We start from the raw sequence: 17,282 nt of genomic DNA, 5'->3' as shown, positions 1-17,282 counted from the left end.
GAAAATCAGAAGGGAATCGAAAGCTAGAGTATGTTGAGTGGGTATGAGTAACAAAACATACCAGAAATGGTATAACGTCTGGGTATGAGCACATAGCCTATGGGACTTTTAAAATAACATTTAAATTCAAATCGCATGCAATTTTCGGCTTTTTGTAACATTAATAGTCACCTTAGTCTTGTAGGAAAAATTATAAACGACGTAAGCTACTAAAAGTGAAACCAAAAAGTAGGGCTTTATGTTGAACTCCAAGGGCTCTATTTGGCCTATATGGCTAGAGCCAATAACTTCCTATTTTCATTAACTTCAGTTTACACATTTGGACATTCCTATTAATTTCTTAATTAATTAATTCTTAATAACTTGAGCCCCAAGAGCGTGGTCAGCCCCCACTTTTTGGATTCACTTTTCCTTTGAAGGAGAGGTTGGTTGTGTAAACCCCCTTGTCCTGAGTTTAGCTAAATAGTTAGCTTTGAGATTTATTTAGTGTATAGTGGATTTTTCTTCCGGAAGTATGTTTGCAAATTTTTCTTATACCTCCGTTCTGGATTTTTTTTGGCCTAGCAAACCATATATTGTAGTGAATGGAGCTCATTTAAGTACCATTATTTTAATTTTAAAACATTCACTTTGCTTTCTAACTTCTATAATAATCTACAATGTAATTTAAAATAATTATTTTTATCTTGATAAATAATTAATCTTAATTATAAGAGAGATACATGATGGGATACATTGTACTTTCTCTTAATTAAGGAACGAGGTTTTTTTATGCATTAATAAATTTAACTAATGATTAAACTGTTAAACCTATCTTAAATATCAAAAATACAAATTATTATTTTTTTTTCAATTGATATCTATGACAGCATATTCTCAAGAAGCTGTTTTAGAACCATCGCAGTTGGAGAACACCGCATTATTCTAGATCGAAGTTGAGATCGCATATGAGGCATTGTTCATGAGAGGAGCCGAGACGGACGCAGACGGACTTGGAATTAACTGCCAACTAATAATGACTATGAAGAGGTGACAGTTTTACAAAACAACTGACTTCATTAGATATTCTATTGCCCACACGAGCCCTGTGTTCTACACTCCATTCATATTTCTCCGACCAGGCGTTTATCGTAAACTTTATGCCCTTCCTTTATGCTTCTGCCTCATCCAGTCGGTTCTATAAAGCCCTCTTGTTTCAGTTTACTGGATGCATTTATTTTCTGGGCCTTTATTTTGTTTGATTTTATTTCATAAAGTATAATTTATGGCTTTTAATTTTTACGAACGGTTGTTAACTGATTGTTATACGGCCGCTGGACTAATCATAGTTAAAATAAAAATAATTTCTGCCATAGATAACTTCCATTAGAATTTTTAATTGTTAAAATCATTGACAAACAGTTTACTTAAAGTTATCATCAATTTAATATTTAAATATTATTATAATTATTAAAAAAAAAAGTAAGTATTTACCTCAACTCATTGATAGAGTTAGAATCATAATGAGGTGAAGGGGTATTGCTTCTTTACTAGGAGTAACAAAATAAGGTAAGATCCTCAACAACTCTTTTCTCCCTGTTCAATTATTGATTAAGTACCCAGGCTTTATAGGTCCTGGGGAATTATGTTTCGATCAGTGTATACTTTGACCTATCACATCCCCGTATCTATTTACTAGCATCCAATTTAACTCAGGAATCAGTTTCCATTATGAAAATAACACATAATGACGAATCTTCATCTCTTGAAAGTGATTATGGTCTGCTGAATTAGACAATTTTACAAAATATAATATAAAATATGTTGTACATGCTATGATTTACATGGTAAATAACAAAAGGAATTAGAGATCTACAAACACATCAAAGGCCTGGAAACCGATATGAGAATCTGAAGGGTGATGTTCTATGGGCAGAAGGATGATAGGAGGAATGATTGAATAAGAAGATCTTTAACAAAATTTTTAGCTACAAAAATATGGGATGATACATGAGGCAAATGAGAGAGGAATTAAAGAGACTTAAAATTTCAGATAGGGATAGATAGAGATGCGTATAGGCAAACATTGAAAAATCTCACCAATATTGGAAGAGGAAAAAATATGGGTACGAAGTGGTGCGAAGAAAGAAAAGAAAGGCAGTCGAGGGTTCTTGAAACTGCGATGGGAAGATAGAAAATCAAGACTCCCAAAGAAGCCTAGCCATTATATAGACGTGGTCCTTAGTGTGATAAAAAAAAAAGAAAGGAATTAGTAGAAGCAATCAAGTCTACCTGTCATGATTTACAATTGATATAACTGGTAGCATGCACATCGTCTCTCGAACGCCAAAACGTAGTACAATTTGTTGATACATCAATCTTTTTGTCCTTAAACCGAAAGTATAATTTATTCTCACAAACATTGTTAGGATCGCATAGAAGTAACAATTACGCAGAAAAGATAGGGTGGATTTAGTTACACTTACCATTCGGAAGGTTATGACGAAAAGGAATACATCAAAAACAATTTTTGCTAGCACACAACTCGAAATAAGAAATCGTAAAACTTAAGCCAAGCTACTAAATTAGCCAATATAGTTCAATATTTAGCATAAAGTAAGGACGTTAAATTCGTCAACACGCGATTCTAACTTCTTAACTATTACACTTACGAGTTTAACTCGTTGTTTAATAGTTAGCATAAAGTTAGGAAGTTCATTATGCTAAGCATAACTCAATTTGACACGGCACAAACGAAGCTTAGTAATTGTTATTGTTTGTACTGTTTTTTTTCTTGTTTTGGAGAATAATAGTTTGTTTAGATTATCTATGGGTCTCATGAAAAATCTTCTCAGCTTCTGTCCTGTTTTCAGACACAACTACCGACATTCGAACCCGCATATCTAGGGTAAGAGAAGAACTAAATATATGAGCGGATACCCTAGAGAAGCGGATGATGTAGATGCAGCGATTATGGCCTTGAAAGTCGGACATGTTTTTCCGCTGATCCGAGACATCGCGAGATGATAAAAAGGCGGGAGCGAGCCCGGGAGTGCGATAGCATCTTCTCCCGGACTCGGAGGTTCCTTTATACCTGTCATTTTATATATTATTCATTTAGAATCCTCCCTTTTTTCCCCTTTAATTCCTTCCTATCGAGGTGTCCTCGCCTTCCAGGGAGCATTAACAATCTCGACGACAGGCCTCCACTTTTTCATTAATATTATTAATAGCGGAGCTCGGTGGTGGTGCTAACAACCTCCTGGTGGCGATTAGTTGTACCAATTTAGTGTTGCCGGTTATAACTTTGACAAATCTAGACACAACAGCTGAGTTTCATCCGATTCATTGCCCATTCCTTTTTTTTTGTTCTGATCGCATTGACCTTTAGAGATATCGAATGACTTCTTTATGGAAGTATTCAACGCCGTTGCAGATAGTAAAAGTCACTAATCATTATTATAGAATAGCGTCAGATGTAAATGGATGAATAAGTGTAAAGAAAAATAAGATCCTTCGATATGCATATGATGTGAAAGTCTCTAGAATTAAAAAAGAGAATAAACAGAAGCTTATATATATATATTCTAATACTAGAATGACAGTTCATAACTCTAAAATAAAAGAAGATAAGATAAAAATATTAGTAAATAAACTTGTGTAATTATAACTTATCATATAATATTTCTGGATAGACTGTGCTGTAGCTACGTTGGTCATCTTGGTAACCTTGTAACTGCAACGACATCTGTTTGGTTCTGATCTGGGTGACTGTTATTACGTGGCCCTCCCACAGAATTTAAACTCGACTTTCCCACTCTGGTTGGAACAGGATGGCTACCTCCAGGATAACCTCTTCCCCCGTAAGTCAGAAATGACCGAATAGTGGGTAAACAATAAAAAATATATTGCCAGAAAGAGGTCCTCCTTTTCTCAGGAAAATGTTTTTAACAAATTTAATGTCATTTTGTCAGTCCCCTATATTAAACTAATAACTATCATTAAACCTTCATTAAAATTAATTTTTTTTTCAATCTTATACACTTAGAGTGATTGCACCAGTTGTTGGCAGGTCAACCATATTATATAATATTAAGAGTTTGGTGCAACAAATGTTTCAAAATTGACGTAAAACAGTTGTAAGCAAAGCCATCAGCTAAACTGGTGCCAAATTTTAAAAGATTAGCATCAAACTATTATTACTTAAAAACACAGGTTGACCAGTCAATAGCTAGTATATGACTCTAACTATTGCACTTAACATAATGCTATCTGATATGTAGATAGATATGAGGAACGTAACGGTCGTTGGGATTGTGTCGTAGGTCCCAGAGCGCCTGGTTTGGCGCGTTGTGGGTCCGATTCCTACCTTGGGTAGTTAATATTTATTTCTCGGCGATCCCAAAAAATCTTGACACCTTCACCTTAGTTAGTACGCGGTGGTAACTCTGGTAGCCACCAGGAATTGGTGAAAAAGTACTACAAGATCCACTTGGTGGACTAGTTTCCTCCCGATACCAAAACCAATACCAATAAAATGGTATCTCCGAGGCGGAGGAGGAGGATTGCATTCATAGACACCTTCCAAGTGTCCTCCTCCGCACACTTGGTTAGCGAGCTCAATGATAATGTTTTGGGTACACGTTTTGGACAGAAAAATACCATATAATCTTCTTAAAAGTGATGCGGTCGACATGCACATTCAATAAAAACGTTTCCTTTAATCGAATTTTCTCCACTGTATGGCGCAAGAACCTCCTATCCTGTCAACTACATTTCAAAACAGTTTTATAGTATAATATATAACATAAGCCTACATTTTATATATTATATTATAATATAAAATATATAATACAGGTTACGAGATTAGATAAAAAAAGTGGAACGTGTAAGGCAGGATAGATTGTATGAAAGAGTAAAAGCGGTCGGTAGGTTATTTCATTCCACTAAAAAAAGTTTTATTCGCGGTAAAACAGGAGTATCAAAAAACATAAAGAAAGTAATTTTTAAAAAAATCATTCTTACCGACATCCTCCTATTTAATCATCATGGACACTCACAACAAAGCACTAGATTCAATTTAAATTTATAGTTATATGGTATTTGAAAAGAATTAAGGGGAAGCTAAGAAGAGTCCGATTACAAAATACAACAAGGTCAAATCGTGGACTTAGAGCAGTTGAGGATATTATCGAAGAATACCAGCTGAAATGGTTTGGCAATGATGCTAGAATGGTAGAAAACAGATTAGCAAGAGTTATATATGAAACAAATGAGGAAGAACAGAGATCATGAGAAATACATGGGACGTAATGCGGAAAGTCTTTGATAAAAGAGGGTAACAGAAGCAGAGAAATAAATGGTTCAGGAGAGACTCCTTAATCAAGCTCTACCGAAGAAGACAACAATAATCAAATCTTTTTTAAGCGTCTAATACATTAAGCAAATCTCATTTCTTCCATGATGATGCCTGGAGGAAACAGAGGAAATTTAAAATTAAGCGGTCAACCTCCGCACCATGGATGTCTTACTCGCCGGCTTATTATAATACGAGAATTTCAGCATAATTCAGATATCGATATGGGCTATGATGGTACAGGTCCCAAGTGTGAAGAGCTACATAGTGCACCAGCTTTTGAAAATTGGTGTCAATTTGTGCAGCAGACTAATACATTTTTTCTGCCATAACCTATCTAATGATCTGGCACTAGCTTGTAGATCATGTGTTAGACCATGTCTTAGAAACATCTCTAAGTAAGCCGAAAACAATCAACTTATATGAAAAAACAAAATTCTAAACAGCCTGAGCCTCTTCATCTGCCTACAAAAAATGAATTCATGAAAATCGTAAGTTGAGAGTTACAGTTCACCAAAGAATACAAGCCTGACGCATTTAGATGCTAAATCTTTTCACGTTATGAGAAAATGGTTGAAGAAGAATAATTAAATATTTTATGGTGAACTCATCGTTCTTTCGTGAATCTGTTAAGCAAGGGCAATCGTGTATGTCACAGTAGTTCGGAAGAGACTAGATGGGAAAGCTGTAATCAAAAATGGATAGAAAAAATATTTAATCAAAGATATCAGAGCATTCAGCAAATTGAAAACGTAAAGGTAAAGTAAGAGATAAGCAAAGCATGATGTTAAATGCTAAAAGTATTTATATAAAAAAATAATTTTACTGTTGAGCAATGGTTATCAAAGGAGGTGATTTTGAAAGGATTACACTCAACGCCGTATTTTACTCTTTATCGTTCATAATCCCTTTAATATTTATGAATATAAACACTCCATATAAACAAAATGATTAAAAATAACATTTAGTGAAATAAAAAAACAGTACATGAAAATCTGTCACATGTGTTTACTGACGTGCCATTAATACACAAGGAGCCGTTAACCCGTTTTTAAATCCCTTCCGTGACTCCAACTCGGGATTCGGCAGGCTTAAATTTCTCTCGTATTTATCATCTTGGCTATCAGCATTTATCTTTATAATCTCTCTCCAATATAACGAATGTATACAGCGATAAACAAATGTTCAACATACGTTCTGTCAGCTTTTAACTCGAAACAAATGAGGCAATAAAATATTTGTATCTTGAGGGACACAGCAGAGCCATAAAAAGAAAGCAGAATCTAAAAATCGGTCCTAATTTAAATTAGCGTTGGAGCTAGAGAGAGAGGTGACTTATAACCGCAACTCCTCCCCTCCGGTAGATCTGCACTCGGGATCTGCAACAGGAGCAGGATGTCCCATGTACCATGTTGCAGTGCACCTGTCCGTGTGGTCTCTCCTTGCCGATTTAAATCAAAGGTATTTAATATTTCCTGCTATACGAAAAGCAACACTTATATTTGTGACAGTCCTTCACTAATTATTTCTGTCAGTTTCCGTTTCTATTTACTTTCTTTCGTATCTTTTTTTAATAATTTATTTAATTTACAACTGTATACAAATATATACAACAAGTAAATTTGCTGTAGGTGACATAGTGACAACACATGTGGAGAATCTACCCACTAAAATAACATATCTAGAGGAGAAGATCTCGAGGCCATCTTCTTTTTTTCGTATCTTTAATTTCAATATTTATAACTATATTATTTTGATATCTAGGAAGAAGAATTTATGTTTACTGCTGTCTACTACTAATACTAATCAATAGGTCCGAACTTAAAAAAGCGTTATTATATATAGTTGTCAGACTGTTACCGAAACAAAGATTTACTTCGAACGCAAATACAACCCAAAATCGCATGAAGTAAAACAAAGGGACAGACAACTTGTACACTTTACAAACATTTTTATACAAAATGGCGGATTATAATGTCACGTTCCAATGATCATATTGAGGCTAAAAAAGTCACAAATAACCAGCCATATCTGAAAAAGATAAGCACGGGGAATAATTTAAAATCAAATATTTTCTAAATAAATATTTAGGTAGTATTGGGGATGACGGTAGCAGCATGGTAACCCTCCAGTCTGCCAACCCAAAGGTTGCGAGTTCGAGTCCCTGGCCCTATCCAGAATTTTTTCAAGCATATAATTATGCAATACTCACTCACAACTCCCCCCCCCCGGCATTTGTGTAAGGCCCGTTAGTGAATGAGTGGTGCTCTCAAAATAGCCGTAGGAGTGACGAACCCACCCTATGAAAACTTCCACGGTCTGTCGCGCCAATAATAATAATTATCCAAACAATCAGAAACACATGTACTTTATTCTTAAATAAATTTTATCTGGTATTTCATGATAAATCTTATGGGCGGACTTAGCAAAGTTTAATAGGATAAGTCAGTCCATTTTTAAAACTAAATGGGAATTCTTGCCCCAATTACTGAGACCAAAAGCAAACCTTGAATTACCTAGAAGAAACTATAAAATGTCATGACTCAAGTAAAATGAACTTTAGAAAATCATTTAACGTTGAGTTACTGTCTAATTATAAATTTTAAGATCTCAATTAATAAGGATATCGCTAATTAATCAAAACGTAATTTTTTTTCTTAAAACTAAAATAAATTAATTATATCGACCCATGACAATGATAATGAGTTCAGAAATCATTAGTTTATATTTTTATTTCATTAGCATATTCATTCGTTGTTTCTTCGTTGCAATAATAGGTTTGACTATTATTACGAATTAAAATTTTAAAATTAAATTTTTACGAAATTAGCAGGTGCGAATTATGATTTTACTATCACATTATCCATTCCGCGCGTCTGAAAACTGATAGTCTATTTGGAAATAACGTCCATTAAATTCAGTTACATCTGAAATGGAAAAAGTTGAAATTGAATTGGAAAAGGGTTGCACTTGAAATGAAAGGTTTCAATTGCCTGTTGATTGAGAACCATCATTGATAGTCCAATATTTAGGGGGTTTGAATATTCGACAGTTAATTAAAATAACCTAGTATGTCACTGGGACTATTAATTATGTTTACGAACCTAGAAGAACAGTGACAAACTTTTTTTTTAATGAGAATTGCGAAATAACTTGTTATAATTATCGAATATTAGACCTCATTTTAATGATTTTTTTTCTTATTATCTTTCAGATCCATTCTTCTGCCAATCACTTCCACCTGCTCATAACGGGAGATCTTAGCCTAACCAAACGTAAAATCAGAGGTTGGAGGAGATGGTTGCTGTTATTAGCGGAGTGCGATGGCAGTTTACGACGAGACCTCGTAAAGCGGACCACCAAGAGGAGGAGGATTACCATAATGTAAACATTAGGCTTCCTTCATCAGTGCCTCCCTTCCCTTCCAGATAAGGTTTAGCAACCGCCGCAGTCGCTCCTATATCTTACTACGGGACCTTGCTCTTGGCGGATGGTGACCAGCAGGAAGCCTCTGATCTGTCAAGCAATAAATCAAGACTGGACAGATAAATCTAATACTTATGAAAATATACAACGTTCATAAGGACTTGATGATTAATTACAATGACATTGCTATATCTCGTATAACTGACAATAATATGTGGCCATGGCGGCTTAGTGTGTTAAGGCACAATACGAATTTGTTATTATTGCGCCTAAACATATAGTCAGAAGCGGCACCGCAGTTTGAATTTGGCCTGGGAGAATTAAAATTTATCTAGTGGTGGACTCGCGGAATGAATCTTGACCTTAAACCCTGTTTAGAATAGGTTGGGAACCTGTAGGATAACCACCTCTTACCAGAATGGCCAGCTGGAAGGGAACAATACTGAAATTCTACTTCACTGTAATAATAATAAATAATAAATTTGTAAACTTATATTACAGTAGAACCATATTGGGCTAAGTAATACTGTCCATTTTAAATCGTAATGGGATATTGGAATTTGTATACAAGTATAGGAATGTCTCATTTCTGCAACCCCTATTCCATGAAACGGAGTAGAACCAGCCATCTGACCCAGTCGGGCTATGACACTCCATCAAGCATCAAGTCTTCAGTAGGTCAGTATGCCCTATGTGGCTTTGTTTATTGGCTGGATTAACTAAAGTGAGGAGACCTCTTATGAAAACAAGGGAAGTTCACAAGCACGAGGATGTGCCTATCTTAACTAATGAACAACACAAAATGGAAAATGGATCGTAAACTAATTTAAAGAAAATGGTACAAAAATAACAAGAAGAAAGATATTGAAATAATCTGCTGTTATTTCTATTGTTTATTGTCATAACAATATTACTTAATTATTAGCTGTAATTAATTTAATTAACTAATATTTATTGTATAATTTCTAACAGTAGTTTAGCATTTCAGTTAGAAATATATGATTAATATTAGGTATTTTTATCCCTCGAGTTTTCATGAGACAATTTTAATATGTCAGGAACTATTAGATGTATAAAATGTCGATTAGCAGTTAAATTGAAGCTGCTAAAGTTCATAATAAACTAGTTGTTGGTATAGTATTCCATGATATTCACGGAAATAAAGTCATAAAATGATGATTTATCCTTTTTTAAAAATCCCTAATTTTTAGTTTTTGAATAAATTTTTTAATTTAACTAAAATTTAAAAATCCCTAATTTTTATTTTTTTTTCTATTTATTTATTTATTGATTTTTACTACTGTATAAAAAAATACAACAAGTAAATTTGATCATAATGACATAATGATATGATACAGGATGTAGAGAAACTACCCAGTAATAGAACTCTAAAAACAGTTTACAATATAAGGTCACGAGGCCATCTTCTTTTCAGGCGCCTCGGAGGATTGCCAGTAATGGAAGAGGAACCAAGGTTAGAAACTAGTGGGTTTGGGTGGTTAGGGAGTTTATTATGGAAGGAATAATATCGGGTTCGGGCTAGATCGGTTACATAATTCCTAATTTTGAAAAACTATATCTCTAATACAATTAAGTGTACAGAGTTCCATAAGATTTTAGAAAATTTTGTCTGCTTTAAAAATTAATTGAGTAATGTTTTATTGAGATAAGAAGTTTCCTAAATATTCAGTATTAAATTTTTTTAAAAAATGGGGGTTTTCTAAAATAAAATAAACTTGACGTAGTCTGTCGCGGTCATAAATTTATATTTTTAATGTGAGGCAAACCCACAGAACCTATCAATAAAATCAGAAATACCCAATCTCTTGCATATATTTGGTCTTTTTTTTTATTTCTTTGTTTCTTGGACTTAACTGCAAGTGATTACCTGTCCGAAATAGTATAAACATTAGGATTCGAAAACTGAAATCGCGCAACAACAAAACGATAATTGGTCATTCTCTGTTCAATATCCGATTTGTATCCCTGACGTACTTTAAGTCATTGCTATTAATATTTGAATACGAAAAAAATCTTAATTGAGTGTGCTACAAACTCACCCATTTGGAGTAGTTGTTTTATTGCAGTATCGTTCGATTACCACATAATCCTAGAGTGTCTCAGGGTTACTTCAAAACTAATAAAATTTTAAAATCAATATTTTATTCAATATTTATAAACTATACTATGCTTCACCATAGTTAATTTTGAGGGGCTACATTGCCCCTAAATTATATATAATATCAAATATTATAAGAACAACACAAAAAACTATAAAAAAAAAATCATCAACCTACCGGCATCTATTATTTCTTTTTTTATTATTCTTTACTGTTCGATAATAATGAATAGTTCATATGATCACCATTTACAAAAATTAAAAGTAATTAATAGCTTGAAATATTTCACTAAATTTCGAAATCTGATCCTATCTTTTTGAACTATTTACTAGGCACAATATGATATTCGGTAGAGAGATATAAATAATTCCTCAATACTTTAATTTAGTAATCTTAAGTAAATAAATAGTTAATATTTATTTATTAATTCTTTAATTTTCATGGTGTATGTTTGAGTTACTGACTCCACCGATAGAAACTATCAATATAATATTAAATAATTATAACATTATGTATTCGTTATATTTTAATAATAAATTTTTATTCGAAGCGATATAAATTTTAGTATGACAACGCAAATAACCTGAATTACTTAATCCAATATTTGCTACTACGTGATTATAAATGTTTAGCTTCACGATAGCAATTAACCTCATTTTATAACATTTCATTAAATAAAAATATATTATTATATAGGAAATTAAAAATATAAAATAATTGTGTTTTGTGAATAATTGATAATTTGTTTAACAGTTTATATTTGAGCGAAGCCGAGGTAAAGTCGCGTGTAAGGGTTGTGGTAATAAAAATTGATTAGTTCGTAGGGACATTGTTTAGATAGCCATCCAATAACGTGATAACATACAAAATAGGCTGACTCCATTAGGAAAAATAAATGGCACTATTTTGTAGCAGGACCTGCTTGTTTGCTTAACCACCCCCATCCATGTGTGGATTATTTTTTTAAAAATTACATTGTGTTTCAATGTGATTTTTATTTTTTATCCTTTAAATTTTATTCCGTGAGATAATTCGAGGATCGACAGCATGTTAATGGTTAAGGATCACGTTTTTATTTGACAAAAGATTAATTTCATTCTCAATAATAACAATTATCACGGTCAGTTGATAAGTTTAAGACATGATAGTTTCATCACAATTGAATTATAGTGCTAAAAACAGCCTAGTCCATTTTTTATTTTTTCTCCTTAAACGGTTTCTAAACTAGAATATCATAAGGCAAAAGAAAATATTTGTTCTAAAATCAGTTAAATAGTATATCGCTACTTTGCTATTTTGAAAATGCGCTTGGCTAGTTATGATATTCTACGGCTTTATTCCCGGGTGGGCGGAGAAATCGGTATTGGTGAAAATTGATTTAATATTTCGGAATCGACATAGATCTCCTACAATAACTTTTTTGTTCAGAGTTTATTAAAGGAATATGCAATGATGCGCGAAGGAATAGGCAATAAGTCAAAATTTCAAAATCTTCTACCGTATGAAAAACAACCGATTAAAAATATTTTCTGAGTTATTCAGCCTTTATTGCCTTATTTAGAATTGATAGTGTTGGGTCACTTTCATCATAATTATCTGATAAAATTTAATTTTATTAAACTATATAATAATCTAGCAATTAATAATGTCGAAGTAATAATATTTTTTTTCTTTTTATACAATAATAATTGAAATTAACTTCTTCTATTTATTCATTAGTATTATAAAATATTTACTGCCAAAAACGTGATAACTCATACTTTGCGTTGTTGCCTAGGAAGCCAGCTATAAATTATTTCGTCTGTTTATTTGCCGTTTCGGCCTTAATTTAATGTGTACAATTTGCACCGGAAACCTGAAAAATACTACTGAAACAATAGACCGACGAACTATCACTAAACGATAAAACTAATTATATTATAAATTGTAAAGCAAACATAATTGTAACACTTTAATGAATTAGTAGACACTAGACACTAGGGGAGCATTGTATTCTGCAAAAAGAAAACGAAAGTAAAAAGAATTTTTTCAATAATTAGTTACAAAAGTTTTTAGATTTTAGGAAGACGGACATGGAAGCAAAGTCAAAAAAGATGAAAAACATCAATGGTTACTTGATTATTTGAAAAGCATACCCATATTACAGCAATCAGAGTTGGGCAAAAAGTAATGACTATTACTTTCCAATATAAAATCGATTTTATGATCGAATAATAAAAAATATGTTCAAATAAACTGAATTCAAATATGTAAAAGAATTAATTCACATTTAATTGTAATTGTGATCTCAATTACTTAGCATCGAAAAGTAATTGTAAATGAGAACTACAAGTGCAAGTACAGCCATTTTTGATGTGATTGCGATTACTTTTACACTATTAAAGTAATTATGCATTAATTGTGTCTTACAATTACTTCAGTGTAATTCTTCCCCAAAACCGCTAATTTTTGATGTTTTAGCCAGTAAACGGTAATCATAGTAATTATAGTGTAACTGAAACATGCGATTCAAGATGTAATTAAGCTACTCACGTAATGATTCCTGCCTACCTATGACAGCAATCAACCAAATGTACTTTTTTTAAACTGGGTAGGTTAATATTTTTTATTTTCATAAAAATTTGTAAGTTTTCAAGTTTTCGGAATACTAATAACAAATTTGACATTCTTGTTCCTAAATATATGTGTGTGGGTGTTTTTTTTTTGTTTTTTTACGAGGGTCGGTGGAAATCTTAAAAAGAAAAGGATAGGCCCGTACCAATCCGTATGTGGGATTTTTACCCACTAAAAACACCTGTTCATTCCTCTCCACAGGACCGCCGCTAGGCATTACTTCATGTAGGGAAATGGCTGAGTGCCATCTCGCTTTCATCGCATGGTTTTCACATTTCCATGCTAGTCATATCTTCTACCACTCTCTTCCTCTCTCAATCTCTTGAGGACGACTGTAGTGAATCTCTTCACTGCGTTCCAGTGCTGGTCTGAGAGTAGCATATAGCTCACCACGTTTTCTGGTGTGATGCGTCCTCCACACACTCTCTTCAATTCACTTCTTTCTGCTGCAAAGCGAAACACGTACACACCAACACGTGCTCCACGGTTTCCTCGAAGGTCTGACATCCAGGGCATTCTGCGGTGATGTCTAGTTTGAATTGATACTGGTAGACTCTAAAGCATCCATGTGCGGTCAACAATTGGGTTACGTAAAAAACCTGCGAGTCCACCTTCCAGAATCAGCAGCCTCCCAACGTTGCTACCACTGGTGGATGGTTATTTTTCGCCTCTGGAAACGTCTAAGCGTCGTCCATAGTGCCTCCTTCTTTCTTCAACAAGGAGTTCCACAGGCGGCATTCGGACTATCACGCGCACCGCTTCGTAGGAAACAGTTCGAAAAGCACTAACCGTCTTTAAAGAAACTCTGCGATAAACTGAAACATATTGTCTCCTCTATGATTTGATAACCATCGCTTCTTTCCAAATCGGGGCTGCATATAACATAATGGAGGGGACAACAGTAGCAAGGAACCTTCGGCTACTTTCTCTATGACCTCCAACGTCATAAGGCGTGACAAAAAGGATGCTACTTTTTGAAAATTTGGCGCTGATATACTCTGTGTGAACATTAAACCTTCATCGATCATGACTCCGAGGTATTTTAAGCAAGACTGGGAACGAATTTCATCCCCACCAACCGTGACAGCGATGGACTCAGTCTGCTCCCAGCTAGTTACTAGGAGAACGTCGGTCTTGAGATCTGCAAGTTGTTGGCCAACCGCCAACCTTGGACCGCAGCAACAGCCTGATTTGCGATGAGATTAACTTCTTCCAAGTGCTTCGCCGCCACTACAACTGCAACGTCATCTGCAAATCCCACAACTATGGCTCACTCCGGCATTGTCAATTTGAAGATTGCGTCGTACATGACGTTCCACAGAAGGGGCTCTAATGCCGAGCCCTGTGGGACATAACCAGTCACCTTGTGTCTCATTTGGCTGATATCTGAAAAATAAAACAGAACTCAATCTTTGAAGTAGTCTGTGAGAACTCTCATAAGATAGGCTGGCACCACCATAGTCCGTAGGGTATCTATTATACATGTCCATCTTGCAGTGTTAAAAGCATTATTAACATCTAGAGTGATGATTGCTGAATAACACTTAGCACCTCTCCTCCACCTTGCTCTTGCAATTACTGAGGGGGCCATCTTGCCATCTACTAATCCAACAGTATTTATCGTGGATAATAATTCGCTCTTTACGAAATCCGTATTGAGCCCGCGGGAGGCCATTATCTCTCTCTGTAAACTGTGCGGCCATGGGGATAGGATTTTCTCAAATGCCTTACCCAAAGTATCCAATAAAGAAATTGGAAGATAGGTTAACGGGTCTTCCAGTTTTCCCTTACTCTTTGGAATAAATACGAGGCGCTGTCTCTTCCAAGGTTACGGAATTGAGCCTTCACGAATGCACAAATTGAAGAGATCGATGAAAAGATCTGGCCTTTTCCTGAGAGCCACATTAGGAATTCCGTCCAATCCTGGTGCCCTGCCATGTTGTAGGTCTTAGGCGATGTCCTCTAGCCCATACAAAGCCGGAATGCGATGTAGTATGCACTTCCTGAATGGCTTAGTGATTACAGCCCCAAATAGCAGCTTTATCACTGACATCGGATACTCACGAGTTGCCATCCGGATTATTATATTGTTCGCGGAGAATAGCGACGTCGATGTGCTTGCTGTACCCTTACTGTTTGGTAAAGGAGATCCTGTGCAGCTTCACCATGGTTCTAATTCAGTTGGAGTATTCTCATGTGCGATGTAATCGGATTTGCATCATTGTTCTTAATGCTGAACGGGAAGCTGGACACTTACTACTTCTGCTGGGGTGGTCAGCATCTCCATTTCCCGCACATACATCCGGTTTCTGGTCACAGTCATTAGCTTTGTGACGCGCTTTACCACAGTTTCGACATAGGGAGGTCCTATCCTTTCCAATACAATTCCGAGCTATGTTTCCGTACTCCCAACAACGGAAACACTTTGCAACTCTAAGTCTTTCGCGTATATGGGTAACAACAAGGCCTAATCGAACCTTTCCTTGACCCATAACCTTCCTAGCCTTGAGAACCGGAAGTGAAGTAACCGCTGTTTGTGTACCTCGATAGGCTTTTCGGATAGATTTCACTACTGTGGTGGGCACTGAATCTTCACCCAGGAGAGGTTTTAAGGCCTCCGCAACCAGCTCTTTTGTGGTGAGAGCTTCCAAATCTCGCAGCTCGAAAAGGGAATCCTCCGTCCAAGTTTGGACTTCCGCCCTTTCACCAAGCACTCCCTCCATCGAGCTTTTTAGTGCAGCAAGAGATTGCTCCTTCTTCCGGTCCAATTGGAGTAGTTGACACCTTTATTAATTTTCCAGACACCAGTGGCGGATCTTCTCTCACCTTTCGCAGGACATTGCGTAGGACTGGCTATCTGATATTTTTACAATCACGGCACTGAGCCTGATTTCGGGCGAGGTTTCTTCCTGGATATTTTTCGTACTTCCTGCCATTGCTTCTGCTGTCCCTCTACACGTTGATCTGCCGATCCCTGAGGGTGTTCTATGTTATGGTGCAAAACTTGTACACTGGGTTGGCGGTTTTCTTAATTTTCCTCCTTTTATCGCCCGTCAAAGAAGGTGTGGTAACAGTCCCCTCGGTTTTAACTGCGTTTTTTCTCGGTGGATTTATCTTCTTAGTTTGAGTATGGCCATCTGCTGTTTCGATAGGGAGTGCAGCTTTTTCTACCTTTTCGAAATATAGTTGAATTTCACAGACATAACTTCTGATCTTGCCCTGTACATTGCTCTTGAAGCGAATGAAGGAGAGTAGTTCTTTAATCTTGCTCCCAAGATGCTACAACGGCCAAGTCTCCCACCACTGCAGCACTGCGGTGGTATGGTGACGACGCCGGGGAACCTGCTTTCGCATTCCCTACCAACGCCGGTATTTGGGTTCCGTGCCCCTGCATCGTAGCACAATTGACATTATTTTCCATCACAGAATTTTTTATTTTCGCATTGTATACCTCCTGTCAGGTTTTGAACCAGCCGCCTCTAACCTGAGGAACAGACGCTGACCAGTACACCGCCTATTCTAGGAACCGTTGCGCCAGGATTTGAATCTAGTTTTGGCCCACTCCGGGTGTTTTATTTCTAGTGTGTGTGTGCGTGTGTATGTGTTCGTGTGTGCCATCTACCCAACTATTTATTGGAAATTAATTGCCTTTATCTGCCTGTCACTGACATTACATAGAGATGCTTTCCCTATCAATTCATATATATATAAATATAAGTTACGGTATGAGTCAGCTGTTATTTCGATGTCAGCTGACTGAGGGGATCAGCTGATCGAGGGTATATAAG

At 35.6% G+C, this 17,282-nt stretch overlaps 1 protein-coding gene across 1 annotated transcript; it reads right to left on the bottom strand.

The window, feature by feature from the left end:
• Positions 1–15,686: 15,686 nt before the first annotated feature.
• LOC106691835 (uncharacterized) lies at positions 15,687–16,217 on the bottom strand. The gene has a single exon (XM_014437732.1). The coding sequence runs from the start codon at positions 16,215–16,217 to the stop codon at positions 15,687–15,689; it is 531 nt and encodes a 176-aa protein (XP_014293218.1).
• Positions 16,218–17,282: the final 1,065 nt, after the last annotated feature.

The sequence above is a fragment of the Halyomorpha halys genome, unplaced genomic scaffold, assembly GCF_000696795.3.
Source record: "Halyomorpha halys isolate HHAL.00 unplaced genomic scaffold, Hhal_1.1 Scaffold3469.1, whole genome shotgun sequence".
NCBI lineage: Eukaryota > Metazoa > Arthropoda > Insecta > Hemiptera > Pentatomidae > Halyomorpha > Halyomorpha halys.
Note: the sequence above shows the minus strand (reverse complement) of the source record. Positions and strands in the feature narration are given on the sequence as shown.

Coding starts and splice junctions, on each gene's coding strand:
- LOC106691835 (XM_014437732.1), bottom strand. CDS start 16,217: ATGGAGGGAGTGCTTGGTGAAAGGGCGGAAGTCCAAACTTGGACGGAG.